General features: G+C 41.3%; 1 protein-coding gene across 3 annotated transcripts in view; it reads right to left on the bottom strand.

Annotated features, from left to right (window-relative positions):
* Nucleotides 1-5,296: 5,296 nt before the first annotated feature.
* Nucleotides 5,297-17,340, bottom strand: part of FBXO25 (F-box protein 25) — a 35,859-nt gene continuing 23,815 nt past the window's right edge. For 2 of the 3 annotated variants that reach the window (XM_066640352.1, XM_066640360.1), the window contains exons 8-11: nt 16,579-16,761; nt 15,811-15,954; nt 14,261-14,287; nt 5,297-6,476 (exon numbers count right to left, since the gene is read on the bottom strand). In XM_066640352.1, coding sequence (XP_066496449.1) covers nt 6,387-6,476; nt 14,261-14,287; nt 15,811-15,954; nt 16,579-16,761 — 444 coding nt within the window. In that variant the 3' untranslated portion in view covers nt 5,297-6,386. The remainder of the gene's footprint in view (nt 6,477-14,260; nt 14,288-15,810; nt 15,955-16,578; nt 16,762-17,340) is intronic. The other variant, XM_066640369.1, reaches the window with a different exon arrangement.

The raw sequence follows: 17,340 nt of genomic DNA, 5'->3' as shown, positions 1-17,340 counted from the left end.
AGTGCTAGAATTACACAGGCCTGTGAAATAGTTGGTCAGAAAATTTTATTCAAAATTTATTGTGGTTTTATATGAATTTGGGGTAGTGATTCCAAAAATGGCATCAGTTTTGCCCAATCAAGTCTAGTTTGGGAGATATGGCATAGTCTCATTAATGAATGGTTCAAGCAGTTTCCTCAAGCAGCTTCTTCAGTCAAACACCCCAGGGAGAACAGGGGGCAAGGACTACCAAGTGCATTTCTGCTTGGCTTACCACTGCACTCGTGGATGTGAAGATGATTCACTATTAAAGTAAGTCCAAAAAGGGCCACAGAATTGCTATTTAAGAAGAGCGGTCAAGGTGGTGTGAAGTGCTTCAGAAGATAATGGGTGCCAATCCTTTCCCCTGCCAACTTTGTTTTTGTTAAGTATCCCTTCCCAAGATGGCCTGGGCTAGAACTGACCCCTGCCAGGAAAAAAAAAGAGGATTTTAAAAGAGTGGGTTCCGATGAAAAAGCACAAGTAGAAGATTATTTCAAGGGCCAATCCAATGCAGGAAATTGTATGCTGGAAGCACTAGTTTTCACATGATTTCCAGCATGTCATGAGTCAGAATCATCTGATCTGCACATTCATGTAAGAATTCCAATTAACTTGAGGGTCACAACGCAAATCACTCTGAAATCCCCTTTTATGTTTAAATTTAACTTGGTGTTTTATTTCAACCCATGTCAACCCCTTTACTCTCTCCGTACAGTAAAGCGCGTACTCTTTTCTGTTTCAGTGCTACCACAAGCTTCTGTTACTGGTGATACATCTGAAATGTGTGCATTCTGGCTCCAGAATATACATTTGAATGGCTTGTAATGTTCATTTCAAAAATAAGGGTAGCATGATAGACTTAAAGGTTCACCTCTGGCTCAGATTTTAGGGCCCTTCAGTCCACCCACCAACATGCCTTTCTCCAAATCTCCTCACTTGCCTTTATTATTGTTTGGGGAGTAGGGGAGGCAGACGATTCTCCCTTCTCCAGTGTCCCTTCACACAAATGCTCTAGTGGTGTGCTAGGCACCAGAGAGGAGGGGATAGAGCACTTCCCTCTTGTTATTTCTGCCAAAACAACAGTGAAGTAGGTGGGTAAAGGAGAAGATGGGCAAGGAGAATGCTCTTAACCTTGGGAGCCAGGTCCTAAAAGCAGCTATTTAACTCAAAAAGTGTCATTGTAGGAAACAGCATTTTTAGAGTTAAAGAGTCATTCAGAGGGATTTTCAATGGGCAAGCAGAGCAGAGATAAAAGATTAAATATCCCCAACATCATCATGTGTACTTTAGCCCTTAGACTGCAAGCCTGAGCACTCAATCTGGCCCTTGCACTTTATTTACAGCACTTGGTTACCATCTGCAGTCTAGAAGCAACAAATATAACTGCTTCCGGAGCATTGCAGAGAATACGGAGTCATTTTCCTTCCCAATTTGACTGCAGTATATCCTTCTTGGAAGGAACAGTTAAAGCCATGCAGGGTGAAATAACTTCAGCAATTTCTACTGTCACTTGGATGTCACATCAGAACCCAAGCTGTGTTTTTTCTTCTGGAAAATGATTGAAACCAAAGGAAGTCAGACATTACCTACTGGTCTGCATTAACTGCGGATGAAGATAATACCAAAACACCATCCAAATGTGCCTATTTTTTTATAGTGGTCCTTAGATATAGAAAAATTGTGGGATAACAATTATGGAACACTACACATTCCAGACTCAGTCAAAATTGTGGTTTCTACCCAGAACTCTCAACCACTTGATCCTTACAGACCTTGAACCCTCTCCTACTTAGTCATATTTTCCAAGTTTTACAGGCAGCCTCCTGTCAAATGCTCTCCATGCCCCAAGCACAAATGGGATGCTAGGGCAGAGAGCGATGCATCCTCAAGCCACTCTCCAGTTTTGGCACTATCCCTCCCTCCATCCCACCGGCAAAAAACCCTTCATGCAACTACCTTGCAGGAACAATAAAAAGCATCTTAAAATCAGGCAAGCATTTATGGTTGGGGATGAAAAGGAAATTAACAGGTAATCACCCTCTTTCACCTTTTGGTTATGCAGACATCTGTCAGTAGCAGGTCACAGTGTGCTGGTCATTACTGAGGGCAGTCAAATAGTAGGGTCTTGTGCAGCAACTAGATGACCTCAGTTAAGATGATCAATCACAATCACTGTTGTGGCTCTCTATGTGAGGCAGCCTGACTCTGCCAGAAATATCTGCAACTAGCTTCAGAATGGAAGCGTGCAGAATAAGCAATCTGCTTGTTTTAGTTCCAGGTGAGAGAGATTTTGTTTAGTAATTGACGAAAACAGGGCAACAAAGAAATCTAGGTGGTGAACATCATTTAGTCATTGGATAGCAACCAAGAGTTATGTCCCCAGCACTGTCAAAAGTAAAAACATAAAGTGTTGGTATATATGATTCAGCATCCCTTTCCCCACAAAACAGAACTGAAGTTATAAAGAAACCCCCACAGCATGAACAATTGGCCAAAAGGACACTTGTCTCCGGGGAACAACTTTGCAGTGGGAGATCTGTAATTCTAGCTTGTAACAAACCATCAATCGCTCTATGAGTATACAAGTAACTCTCCTATCCCTTGCTCTTTAGAGGGGAAAAGAAATGACATCATTAGGGGTTGCATCACCCCTATGATGGATTAACTCCCATGCAGTGGGCAGGGCCGCACAATGGGCAATGGGCTTGATGATGTACCATGGCCCCACCCTTTTTGGCTATAACTTGATAGAATAATTTCAACATGGTTTGTTTCATTGCATTCTGCATGAAACTACACATCAATCGATATATAACATGATGGTATTATTTGAAAATACCAAGATTTTAAAAATTCTGGCCAGTAATTGTGTCACGCCCTGGGTGTCACCCGATGCAGCCGGCACCCCCTAGCAACGCCACAGGGGAAAAAGCCTAACATTTGGACTGCATCATCAACCTTCAGGGGCTAGAAAAAATGCCAACATATTTTGCATTGCAAAATATTTTGCATATTTTGTCCAACATATCCCTAGTTTTATTTTAACTGCAAGCCATTTTAGGACCCAATCTTGGTTGAAAAGCAAGACTTGTATCCTACGGTTTTCTTCTACAAACAGAAGGCATTTCTGGACACATGCGGAGGCAATTTTCACTACTCAATTCTGCACCACTCTGTTCCTCATGCAGTCTGGTTCTGGAAGGGGGGGGGGAAGGAATTGCATGACCCTTCTGAGTGAATTTTCAAGGGGCACAAAAGCTTGCTGTGCCAAGGCAGCAGTAGCAAAATTTGCCCTCACAAGCTTCCTGTCAGGCACACACCTTAGGAAAGAAACCATAATAAATTAGGCCAGTGTTCTGGGTTGAAGGGTACAACCCTAAGGAGTTGTAAAGCCTCATTGGGGGGGGGGGTCATGGCAACCTTTCAAAGCCTATGCAAGAGAGGGTTTGGATCCAATCCAATAATGATGGTGCCTCATCAAAACGGAGTTCCTGTTATCCTGCACAGCCTTTACTCACTTTCTTGCCCCACAGCTCCTAAGGCCAGCCTTCCTCAGGCTGCTACCTCACAGGGTTGTGTAAGATAAAAGTGGTAGGGGCAAATAGGGTTGGCAGGGGTTGGGGTGGGCGCAGCAACAGGAGTGGGAGGAATGGGTCCCAGGGCAGGATCCGCAATAGGTCCCCAATCTCATATGTTATTGAATAGGATCACTGCACAAAAAAAGTTGAAAACCACTGAATTAGGCATTACATGATAAACTATGGCAACTGCACAGAGCATCTAATCCCATCACACCATCAGTTCTATGTACTGTTTCTTTCCAATGCACAATACTCATTTTAAGTAACTTTGAAAAGCTAAGTTTAACTACCGCAAGGTCTAGGAATCTTGCATTACAGCAAGATGTTAACTTGGGAAATGCTTCAGTTAGACTCATTCACTGGCCAGTGTTAGCACAATATATAAAACTGCATAACTATTCCTCATGTACAAAATAGTAGTTCCCCCCCAATCAATATTTTGCCCTGGAGTCAATGAGAACCGCTGATCCTATAATGCAGAGGTTGACAAAGTGAAGCTGGTGTTGGGGGGGGGGGGGGTGGCAGCTCACACAGCTCTGAAGAACTAGGTTTAATCTCTGGACAGTCCAGGCAGAGCTGGTGAAGACTCTGGAAAACTGCTGCCAGGAAGTGCAGGCAATACTGAGCTCCATAGACTAGTGTTTCTCAACCAGTGGTACTTGTACCACAGATGGTACTTGATGTGGTGCCCGGTGGTACTCATGAGATCCCCATATCCCTGCTGCCTGGCAGTAACACCAGCAATGCAACGAACTGTGGTAGGCGACTTGGTTTGGCCAACAGAGCTCCAGCATGTGCTTTTTGTGCACTCAAAATAGCCTGCCCTGAGCCTCTTATCAGTGTGTGTTGCAGTACGTCTGCCCTCCCACTCCAGTATTAGCAGTGACATCATCAGCTACGCCCAGTGGTACTTCCAATAGACTGTCAATGCGAAGTGGTTTGGTGCGGGTCAAATGTTGAGAAACACTGGGAAAGACCTTCAGAGGTTCTCAAATAATATGTCGCAACTCACTGTAATATGGGGAAGGGTCTCGCAAATTTATGTATTGTTTTCAGGGGGTGCAGTAACAATGCCTGAGAACTCCTGCTCTAATGAGTCAAACGACTGGTTTTGTCATTCCTTCCAAGGTCCACATTCTTTCTTGGTAAAGCACGAATGTGCCATTCAACATCAGGCCTGAACAAATTCAGAGCACTGTAGTTCTGATAAATAACTGTTGGTTTCCATTTCCCTCTTAATGTGTATTTTATGCAAAGCTGTTTGAGCTTAGACCATCCCACATGTTTTATTTGTTGCCAAAGCAGAGTCATGAATCAGACCTTGTTCCCAGTTCAAACCTTGCTTGTTCTATGAACTTACCCAATGGTTTTAGGGTTCGGCTAATCATTACATGAAAATGCATGCAACAAACCTGAAGTCTCTTCTCTCTCCCAAAGAAAAAATACCAGAGAAAGGGACTATTTAGAGCAGAGTAGAAGGAAAAAAAATGAGCATCCCTCCACCTGCTGCTGCTCCGCTCTACAGCTCCTTTAATGAACCAGTATACAATAGTTATAGATGCAATCTGAAGCACATGTACTTGCACATAAACATTGAAAGCAACAGGATTTCCTTTAGTAAAATACAGTTAGGATCACAGACTGTGTTTGTAAGGAGTCAATATAAAAACAAATACCAGTTAGGCAAACACATGATTTATTTATTTGTGTATAAAACTAGATTGAAGACACACTGTGGTATACAATGTGAAGCTTTTATTCATCCATTCACTACATTAGATTGAATTGGTTAAGACTTTCAGGAAACATTTTGATCTTGAGTTTTCCTAGTGCCAACATAATCTCAGACCTTCATCCTTTTCTGCAGGAAGAGATACCTGCTTCCAAGAGAATTCCAGTCACTATCACATCATGTTCCTAGGAGCTTCCACAGCAGCCTCAGTTAGTACCATGTAGCACTTCTGTATCAGAAGCTGGATGACATAATTTTTACATTTTTTGTTAGAAAGAATCTCAGCACAATTCCCCCCCCCCCCAGAAGTCTGGTGGCAGCAAGACTAAGAGCAGAACTAGAAAATAAAAATGAGAGGGTCCATCCAAGAAATCTGCTATGTTCTAGCAGCCAATGATCAAGCAGCTCACATTATTTGGAACAGGGTTAGATAGGTTTGACATCATTAATAAAATATTTTTTAAGAAAATAAATAATCTGCATAATTTATTTACATGGAGTTGGCTTCTTCTGCAGCACAAGGGGTATGAAAAACTATGTTTCAATGATGGGCAACACTCAGTCAACAAGATAGATACAGGGAAGTGCAAAGCGTATTGTCTGAATAGTTACAGGACATGCAAACTGTATATGCTTGGAATCAAATGTGAAAAAGGAAAATTAAGACAAGGATCAAAATCAGCAAATTGATTTTAGTTACCTCAATGAAACTTCCTGCTCTTTTCAACCCAAAACTCATTGCAGCCCAACAAAATATTAATGACTGATGGATTAAGTTTCAATATCTCACTAAAACCCCAAAGCTGGTCTTATAGATGTTCTCTTGTTCCCCACCCCATGATACAACTTGCTTGCCAAATATGGTTTTCTTCTACAAACTGATCATCTCACAGAATGCTCTTGTCAACATTCTGCCCTTTTGGTCCCATTTCACCTCTTTTTAACTGCTAAGCACATTAAGTGAAATATTGCACAAAAAGCATTATACATGTACTGCATGACTATGCAGGGGAGGGGCAAACCACAAAGATACAACCAAACAAAAATGGCATTTAGAATTTGAAGAGGTCTATGAAGTGCTGGGGAGATACTGGCATGAAGCAGTTGTTGGGATCGTTGGCTGTGCAAGGATGTCCTGTATCCTAAAGAAATGAAGGGCAAAGTTACTCTCCGTTTAAAAAGTTATTTTTGATTTCCTGTAGTATTTAAACCCTGCTTTTTCACAACAAAAATGACTAACAAAAAATGGACAAAATCATTAAATACAAATAATGATAATAAACGATACTATAACAATAACGATATCCCAAAACAGCAGATAAACCAGCAGAACCAACCAAAACAATAGCAGTAGCTACACCAACAAATTTAAAGCCACAATAAAGTTCTTCAAGGAAAAGTTCTGCATGGTGGACAGGTTGCTAAAGCAGGGGAGAGGGAGACCTTCTTATGGAGAATGTCACAACAGGGCATGGGTGGATCCAAGGGAGAGCATGGCCCCCTCAAAACTGTCACGCCCGCTGGGATGGGGCACCCGCCATGAGCCCAGGTCTACCCATCTGAAAGATGTGGCTCCAGAGGGCAGAGTCAGAATGGGAGCCCAGGTATATCCAACAAGTAGATCTGGGCTCTAAAGTCCTGGTCCTGCAAAGCATTTCTACCTGGAGCTCAGGACTACTGCATGGGAAGATCTGGGCCCAGCATTCCAATTCTGGGCAGGAGCCCAGGTCTTCCTGGCAGGCAGATCCGGGCTCCAGAGTCCTGGCTCCGCAAAGCACAACTTCCACCTGGAGCCCAGGTCTACCTCACCTGGTTGACCTTGCCTGGAGTCTTTCTGGCCTGCACTGTCCAGGTCATGCAGCAAGAAGGGACAGGCTCATGATTATATGAATTGTTATTTGGGATTATATCTATATTGTTCTATGTAAGTTCCAACTCCAAACTTAGTTTAACTTATGATTAATATTTTTTCTTGTTTTAGTTACAAAATCATTTCAGTTAAGGAGTGCTCATGGTCCTCTCCCAAACACAAACACTGGATCAGCCCCTGCAGCAGGTCACAGAGAAGGCCCTCTTCTGCATCCCAAACTAAGGCACATCAGAAACAGATGAAACATGCCCTTCAGCAGGTATCGGTATCCAGCTAAGTTCATATAGAGCATGGTAATCCTTTTGCTATACTGGACACAAACTTTGAAAGGGGTCTGGTAGATCAGAAGCCAGAGACGTTTTTAGGCACGTGAATAACACTAATATCTGGCTCCAGTCAGTCAACAATCTGACTACAACATACTGGACCAACTAGTTTCCAAACACTTTCCAAAGGCAGCTCCACATAGCACATATTGCAACAGTTTAATCAAGATGTAACTAAGGCATGTAAAATGAAATTTCATCTCTGTAAAAGACAGACAATTATGTATTGCTCCAAAAGTAGTAACTTAATTAGGTGATATTATATTGAAGCAGCACTGAGAAATAGTGCATTTTATTCAAGAACTTGTGGTTTTATTTTTAAAAAACAAAGAATCAAGGACCAAGTAACTCCTGGAGCTCCAGCCAATGCAATAGCCCAGAGTTATTCAAACTGTGAAGTGCAGCTCTTTAGGGTGGCATCAGGAACTCAAAGGAGAGGCGCGGGATGTCCTCCCACAGCGATACAGTCACACCCCAGGGCAGAATATGAGCCTGTCTTCTGCCTGTCATCTGCGCTTTTTATAAAGCAGAAGGAGTTACTCAGCTTCGAGAGTGGCTGCTGCCGCCTCGCCCTCTTCCAAGCATGCTGGGCTTGCAGTCCTTAACTCTCGCTGATCCTTGTCTGGTTGGTTCCTAGTTCCCAGCCTGGGATCCTTTCTCATCAAAGTGAAATCTCTCTTTTCAACCCCCTTCCTCTTCCACTCCCCCCTTTCAATCTCCAAATCTTCCCGCTTTCCTCCCCCTTCCCAAATAAAACGCTTCCTATGTTATCAGTCATCAGGACTCTTAAAGTTGCTTCCATGCAGTTGGCAAAGGGGGAGGGGAGAGACAAGCACACACTTTACTTGGCCAGGAGCAGAAAAAGGGTACTGTTTTTAAAGTGATTTATTAATCTTGTTTGACTGAAGAGGAAAGGCTGTATTTTTAAAGTGATGAATCTTGCTATTTGAAGGGAACACTTAACAGCCATTGATGGCCAGCCCAATCCTATCACTTTCCTGGGAGTAAGCTCCATTGACTCTAATGGGACTTACTTCTGAGTAGACATGCACAGGCTTGAGCTGTGCATCTCCTAGTATAGGAGACAAATCAGCTTCCTAACCAAACCCTTATCAGCTCTGATATATTTTCATGGTCTAATTTTGTTTTCCCCACCAGCTGCTGGAAAAATTTAATTTCATTAAATTAATAAAGGGTTCAATCCTATCCAAGGAGGATGGGAGAAATGACTTGTTGGATTGGGGTCCACAGGGGTGTGTGTGTGTAATGTTGGTCAGACTGGTTGTTCACAAAGTTCATTTGATAAAACAATTCTATTGGTATGCTTACAAAGTTTAAAAAAAGAGTCCTCCTGGACCAGACAAAATCTACCTACTCCAGCATCCTGTCTCCAACAGTGATCAGCAGCTGATCATTTATAAAGCATGTATATTGCTGTGTATTAATATATTTTTAAGATCATTTAATTCATTTTGCATTTAATTAATGATATGATTAATATAATTAATATTAATGTAGTTTATATATTTAATATAGTTAATATTTCTGGCCACTTCCTGTTTAAGGATGTCACTTCCAGCCCTCAGGAACAGATTGAGTACCACAGTGGTAGCCATACAGCAATTCATAAGTCTCTAGGTTTAGTTGCTACAAAATAAGCAGGTACTTAATCTACCCAAAAGGCAGTAAAAGAGTTATTAATCCTTGCCTATGAAAGCATTATGATCTATTGATGCAGGTAGTAACCAGCAGCAGAAGCAATCAGCAGTTTGGAGAGCAATTCAGATATTCCAGAACATTCCCTATGGAACATCTCCATGGACACTATCTGCTTCAAATCCATATGAGTATGACTGGTAAAATGTGGGCGTGCACACTCTATAAATTGTTCCCAGTAAGCACTACCTGTCAGCCTGGTGCATTAGGTAGGATTTAACATCCTCAACTCTTTATGTGAGGGATCAGCAAATTGCTGAATGTTTAGCATAGGACAATGAAGAGTAATACTAAGGGGTCTGAAAGAAAGCACTGTGTTGCTGCCCCATCACAAAACAGGCAGGGAAAATCTGAGCTTTAGAAATTTTGACTTAAACAAAACCACACAAAATTCAACATTTCCACACTATTCTTTTTGTTTGCTTCAGGACTGCAGAGTAACCTATACCACCTTCAACCTGGACTGGAGTGTTGTCACACACTTCAAAGTACAGTATTCTCATTTTGACTCCCCCCCCCCATCTTTGTAACAATATTCATTGTCAAGTCTATTTTTATCAACGGGGTTGTCAGTTGTAGTGACAGCTGAAGAACAGTTTTTTCCTCCTCCTAACTTTTACCTCAGTTTCTCAATGCCTCAGAGTCTACATTCTAACCAAGAATGCAATGTTGTAGGTAGAATGAAGCAAATGGAGGAAATCTCTGCACCACCTTCCGGTTAGAGATTTAGAATTTTTGACACTTAAACTTTACAAGGCCATTATGAAAGCAAAGTTTGTTTCTGAAAACTCTAGCAACGGAACCCCCCCCCCCCACCACCATGTGTACATTCCACTCAATTAGCACTTGGTATCCTGTCAGGGTTAACAAAACTTGCTGTCCACCTTCAACCTGACAACTTGCCCAAGTGCCACTCACGAGAAGGTCACTGTCTTTTTTTCCTCTGCTTCTTTCCCCATGCAGAGTCTTAAGAGCTTTTTCGCCCTGTTCTTTCACTTCATCACGATGCCCTAGTCCTGGACAGTTCTCTTTAATCAAGTAGTTAAGCAAAACACAACCAAATGCCTCAAGTCATGCTTAAAACAAAAAACTAAACCAACACACTCTAACCAAGACGGTAGTTTTATCATATAAAACAACTTAGCTGAAAAGCTTTGTGTTTCTGTACAAAAGTGGGGGGTGGGAGGGAACACCCATCCATTCTTTAATTTGGAACATATATGCTTAGAGCTTGACAATCACTGTCCCCTTTCAATCGTCTGATACACTTAAAAATACATTTACACAGGTTTACATTTGTATACAACTCAAATAATTGCACTGTTTACAAAGACAATCATGTCACACGTGCAAGCTTTCCTTCAGCTTTGTCTTTCTGAACATCAAAAGCTGAAGGAAAATTTCACTGCCTACAACCATAACCACATAACAAGTGCAATTATTTTCTTGCCGAGGCTTCAATATAATTGTGAAACATGCTATTTCCATGACAACCACTGGCCTAAAGCATGTCAAATATAATCTGTATTATGCAGAAGCGCTACAGACTTCATCCACCTCCTCTAGTTTCCTCAGGAACCACTGACAAGCATGATTTGACTGCCTAGTGAGGTAAAGCACTCCTCATTCAGCTATCTCCAAATATTGCAGTTCTTGTTTGTGTTGTACACAGCTGTGATCAAACAGAATTCCCCTGGCAAATAACTTTCTTCACAATAAAGCCATAACTGCATAACATACATAGAAATATTTTGTCTTCCAAACTATTCATACTCTGTTCTGCATTCTTGAGCCACATCCATACTTTATTATTATTATTATTAACAACTTTATTTCTACCCCGCCTTTCTCCCTGGAGGGACTCAAGGCGGCTTACAACAAGGTTAAAACAAATTAAATTAAAATTAAACAAATTACTTCTACCCCTTGCATAATTTGGCAACACTTTTAATGCAGTGGTCTTCGTCCAGGCTCCAAATATTCTACAATGTAATATACACTAACATCATAAGGCTTCAAGGTACAGCTGGATAGAAACATGCAGATTTCATTCTAGCACTTCAGTTGTAGCTATAGCCTCTGTAAGGATGGGGCAGCAGAAATTAGCCTTTTCCCTACTCATCACTAAGACCGCCTATATTTAGTAGCAGAATGTTAGGCAGCATGAAAGGGTAAGTGAATAAAAGGTTGCTTGATGCACTGCTTTTAATCATGCAAGGGTTTAATGTATGGGTTTCCCAAGTGATGGCAGGCACAGGAGTTGTAAATGACAAAAGCATCAGAAATGTATGTGGCACATCTGCACAAGAGCAGAAGGGCCTGGTTGTTTTTTTTTAACAAAGATCTATACCCCACTTTGATTAGGGCCTATGGTCCTGCCAGCTTCTTCCATATTACATTGCTGTCTTCTCATCATATCAAGCTCAGGAGAGGTAAAAACCCTAGAGGCACAAGAAGCTATGTATGTGCCGTACTGAGCACTAGACTGATTTTCACACACTTCGAGCTTGATAGTGGCATTCTTGTGTTAAAGGTTGTCCATCAATGACTTACTAGCTGATTTTTGTAACTAGGACCAAGAAGGAATTGTTAAGTAAAAACACGGTCAGACACATTTCCCTTTCTATTAGAAAATCTGCAGGAGAGAGCTGAAATCAAGAGTTACTTGCTCCTCAAGACAGTTTTCTGCATTGAGCCTAAGCTTGCAACATACCAAGTTGCATAACATGAGGTCACGGTTTATACCAGCGATTTTCAACCTTTTTCATCTCACAGCACACCGACAAGGCACTAAAATTGTCAAGGCACACCATAACATTTTTGACAATTGACAAGGCACATCATATTGCCTGTGTGGGGCTTTTATCCCCTATTGGCTGTACTAATAAATGACCTTTCCCCCAAATTCCTGTGGCGCACCTATGGACCACTCGCAGCACACCGATTTGCAATGGCACAGTGGTTGAAAATGGCTGGCTTTTACTATAGCAAAGAACCCACAACTTGGTATGAGCTTCTAGAAGTACAACTAGCACACTATGAAGTAGAAGTGATTGTATTTGCTACCCATGTTCTCAGAACTCAACTTCATAAGCACACTGCCTGAATAGCCTCCTGTGGCAGAGCAACAGTCTTAGGGCACAAACCTAAGTGCACCTTGGGCCGGTGCAAGTCCCTTGTGCCAGCCTAGGATGGTCACAAACATGCATGTTTGCACCTCCTCAAGAGTTGGCTGGGCCAGCACAGAGATGTGTGCTGGCCCACGGAGGCTGAATCCAGCCTGTGTCAACTCTGGCAGGGAGGGTTGCTCCGCTCTCTTTGGACTTATGTCACCTCTGGAGGTGGTGCAAGTGTGAGGAGACCCATTGGGGTTGTCGTGACTTACCCAGGGGTAAGGGGAAGAGTTTCCCCTTACCTCCAGCTGAGCCACTTTGGGCCCTTATCTTGCGCTGGATACAGCGCAGGCCTCCTGGTCTGCCGTTCCAGAGCAAGATAGGATTGTGCTGCTAACTGTGGATAGCTATGCAGTGGTCTGCAAATTCAGATACAACATGAAACCACCGTTAACACATTGGTTAAAACTGCAGTTTCAAATTATGGTTTGTTGGTCTCCAGCCCAACCAGAATTTGTGGGCAGGCTCATGTTCATGAAGACGTTATAGCTATAAGAATCAAGGTTTTGTGCTATATCTGAACCCAGTCACTGTGCGTTAGAAAGGATAGGTTGGTCTATGGCAGTGGTTCTCAAATGTTTTAGCAACAGGGCCCAATTTTTAGAATGAAAATCTGTTGAGACCCACTGGATGTCATTAACCTGGAAGTGATGTCATGGCCAGAAGTGACATCATCGAGCAGGAAAATTTTTACAGCCACCCCGCACACAACAAAATCAAATCAAGTAAATTAAAAATTCACGATAAGTTTAAAAATTTATTTAAAATAAATAAACCCTCCTAACCCTCCCAAGCAGTTGCTGATCTGTTTAAAAAAATGCCCCAAACATTCCAAAGGCTGCAATCCTACCCACACTTACCCAGGAGTAAGCCCCATTGACTATCATCGTTAAAAGCATATACATCGTAGTCTAGGAAATGTTAATTTTCACAAATGCCATCACACGCCATGGTAGTATGGTATATTAGAAATAAAATACACATTGAAATGAATGGGGACCCACCGGAGATCAGCTCGCAACCCACCTAGTGGGTTCCCACCCAAATTTGAGAAACACTGGTCTATGGTGACAGAACATTTGCCTTCCTATTGCCCATGTATGACTATTAAGTTAAGAAACAATTGTAGACCAATAATAATGAAAGGGATTTCTGGTCAACAGATTATGGGCAGAAGCAATGTTAAAAGGCATCTAAGTTGAGAATCATTTCTTCTCATGAAATTAATAGGAACAGACAGAACTCTCAGTTTCCACTCAGATCACATAGTTCCCTTCCATTTCCATTTGATCTTTTACAGATCAGAATTATAATTTTTTGGAAAACACAGTGCAATTTGTAATGTGTTTTTTCCAAGCAATTCCTACCGAAACAATCACTGTGATATATAAAATGTTGCAGAGCATGTTTTTACAGAGCTGTACAGAATGTATAGCATCCGTACAAGTCTTTGTATCTTATAAAATCTGGTCTACTGAGCAGCAGGAGGGATCAGAATCCATCATGAATTTTGGTAAGAGAAAAATATAGTAACATCCTTTTGAGAGGTATCATCTTATGACAAATACTACTATTGTGATAGGATTTTTCCTGATCACTTAAGAGGGGGTGATCTAGAAGCTGCTTTTGCTTACCTCTGGCAGCACGTAGGTTCTTTAAAGAAAAAATAGACACACTCAAAAGCAGCATTTGATGGCAATAAGACCCACTCTATAACATCAGCAGGTATTATAGCAACACATTCAGGAGTGTGACATTACGTTTGAAAGGGAGCATCTTATTTACTTCATGTATGCAGCATGGATATAGAAGAAAGCCAGGATGAAAAGCACATGAAGTACCTTGAGTAACAAAGCAAGGTGGTAGTCCTTTTGAGGTCATGAAGGAGGAAGCAGGAAGGAGGGCAGTAAAGTAAAAGAAAGGGAGATTATATTGGACAGAATGACAAAGAGTAACAAAGTTCAGTACACTGTTTTAATTGCTTTCCAGAGTATTTCTATCTAAACAGTTTCCTTGGCTGAATATTTCCCCTTAAAAAATTCAGAATTAGTGTCCTACTGTGAAATATCAAATTTGTTGCACAGCACTGTGATATAGTGAAGAGACCAGTTTAGAAGATAAAGAGAATATTTTAAAAACATACTCCATTTTTCTTTCAGACAGAATCCAAAGCAATTTAATAGTCTTTTCTACAACTCTATCAAATTTAGTTACAGTATAAGTCACCTTCATTTTACACCAAAATGCTTTTCTCATTGGTAGGCTTACAAAACCTTTCTTGGAAAGCAATTCCACATTACTTAGAAGCAAGTCTTGCTGAAAAATCAGTGATGCTCACTTCCAAGTAAGCTTGTGTAAAATAAGTTAAAGTTATTGTAAAGTAACTTTGAATCTTTTCAAAAACAATGGGAGCCCTATCTCAACCAATGCAACTACTTCTCTTATTACCTATTCAATCTTCTTTTCAAGAGCCTCTCTGGGCATTTTCATACACAATGCCTACAATGGTTTCCAAATTTCTCTTGCACTATCATGTCTCATCACTCTTTGTGAAGAAGGCAGTTTTTGTAATACCGTGAGCATCCAAAACACTGCTCTCAGAGTGAAGCAAGAGCCGGATAAGGCCTCTTGTACAAAAAACAAGAGCAGCTCTGGATATTACTAGATGTGCCAAAATATGAATGCTGGGGTCCAATGAGGAATTCACAGATGGCAGATTGCAAGCTTCAAGGCATCTGGAGCCCACATCTCTCCCTCATAGTTTGCCAACAACAGCCATTTGTCTGGTCATGAGAGACAAGTAACATACATAATGAGAAGCTAGAATTTTACTGCTGCTCTGCTTTTGAGGTCACAAGGAGAGGTGTGTACGCATGCAGGCTAGTGAGACTTCTTCTGGGCTGGTAACATTTATAGACCTCTTTCCAAAGTTCAGCTGTCCATGTAAATTCCCCTTTAGAGTGGGGAAAAACAATCCACTATTGTAGCACTCCAGCATTTGTTTGCAGACACAGCTAGTCCAGTGTTTCTCAACCTTTGTTCTGTGCCATATCACTTCATACAACTGGTTGAGAAACAATGATCTAGTACACTGATCTAGTACATCCAGCATGGCTTTTAACATCATCTTCTGAATGTCCCCCCAGATAGCATAAGGAATGCTCATAATGTAATTTTTCTTCTACTACTGAACAAAGCAAAGTTGAACTTGTGAATCTGGAATGTGAATCTGAAATGTTCTAACTTTGAACCAGTGACTGTCTAGTTAGTATGTGAAGGGACACTACACACAATACTTCTCCCCCAAGCAAGGTTTTCCACAACCAACAGCTGAATACCTTCTAACCTGAAGTGCTCACTTAAAAAAACAAAAAAAAAAAAAAAAACTTACCTTCCAGAAGAGAATGCTGCAGTGACGACAGAAATGCAAGGTGTCTCCATATTGCTCCTTTACAGGATAACATTTCTGAAGTGCAAAGTACATCAGCTTCCAGTCAATATGACCTTTTTCTGACAAAATGAGGTGCCTACAGAACTGAACACAAATGTAACATTCGAAAGTTACAAAGCCACTTCAATCGGCAGATAAGCAAAGAGTCTGAGAACAGAGAGTCCAAAACAGTTACTGAAAGCTCTCCCTGTTTGTACGAATATTTTGCAATATGGATTTGCTAAATTCTAGGCTAAAATTTATAGCTTGCTGCACTCTACATCTGAGCAGATCAAAGCTACTTGTAACATTGTGCCTGTTTGTTATGGAGTACATCCAACTGAATTCAGAGAGATTTATGCTTCAGACTAGGCGTATGGCTAGGATCCTAAATCCCACTTAACTGCAAGCAAGTTCCGTGGAAATCAGAGGAAGTACTGTGTAATTTCTATGAGAGAAGCATGCACTTTCCAAGGGACTTCACCACCCCGCCCCCCACAATTTATTCTGCCATGTAACCTGCTTTACAATTTTTTGTCATTGTTGAAAAGCAGAATATAAATATTCTTACTAATAGTTTTGACAGGTGCTTTTTCCTGTGCTTGGGCATGAATGTGTCTGTCCTGCAGGATCACACTGATTTAAGAGTCTCTTCTACTTGTGTTCTCCTTCATTTCTGCCTACAGTTTCAGAATCCTCCTATACAGAAACAAATGTAGTTCCCCTTACCTGCTTTTCAGCAAAATGGTATTGACAGAGTTTTTTCCATAACTGTCTGTCTTCACTGAGCATATACAACGTGGGAGTTACTTGGCCCAAAGTAATAATGTCCCAACCATCTGAGAATCTATATAAGATATTGTTCAGCATATGTAAAGGAAGATCACTGAGTGTAAGTCCATTGTTGACTTGCTGAAAAGCAAGTTAACAATCATTAGTAATTTCTTAATTATTTTTTAAACTGGTCATTATCCCTCTCCCCAGAGGTATAAAAATCTAACTTGTTTTAGTAATTTCAAGACTGCAGCTTCAATCCTAGGCATACTAGCTTGGGAGTAAAACCCACGGTACTAAATTCCAAGTGATATTCTGGCACTCACATGTCTGTTCCATTCCTTGAATAAACTTTCCTATCAGAAACAGTTTACTGAACACTGCTGTGCCCTATTTATTTCATACAGGTAGTGCTTCTTTATCCACAGATCTGGCATCTGCAGATTTGTCTTACCCCTGGATGCTGGACCCTCAAATCAGTCCCCCTGCAGACCACCCAGATGTGACCAGAACCTTGTTCTGCTCAGGTCTAGGAGATTTTCTGAGCCTCAGTACGGTACTGTGCAAAGCCTCTCTGAGGTTCAAAATGCCACCTGGGCCTATTTTAGCGCAACTTTTGGTTTTCACTGAAAAGTGTAATTAAAGTCTCTCCACGCAGCATTCCGAGCCTTGGAGAAGCCGCCTGTGGTGGCCATGCAGCCTCGCCAAGGTTCAGAA

This window comes from Tiliqua scincoides, chromosome 1, assembly GCF_035046505.1.
Source record: "Tiliqua scincoides isolate rTilSci1 chromosome 1, rTilSci1.hap2, whole genome shotgun sequence".
Classification (NCBI taxonomy): Eukaryota; Metazoa; Chordata; class Lepidosauria; order Squamata; family Scincidae; genus Tiliqua; species Tiliqua scincoides.
The sequence above is the reverse complement of the archived record's forward strand: the minus strand, read 5'-3'. Positions and strand labels throughout refer to the sequence as shown.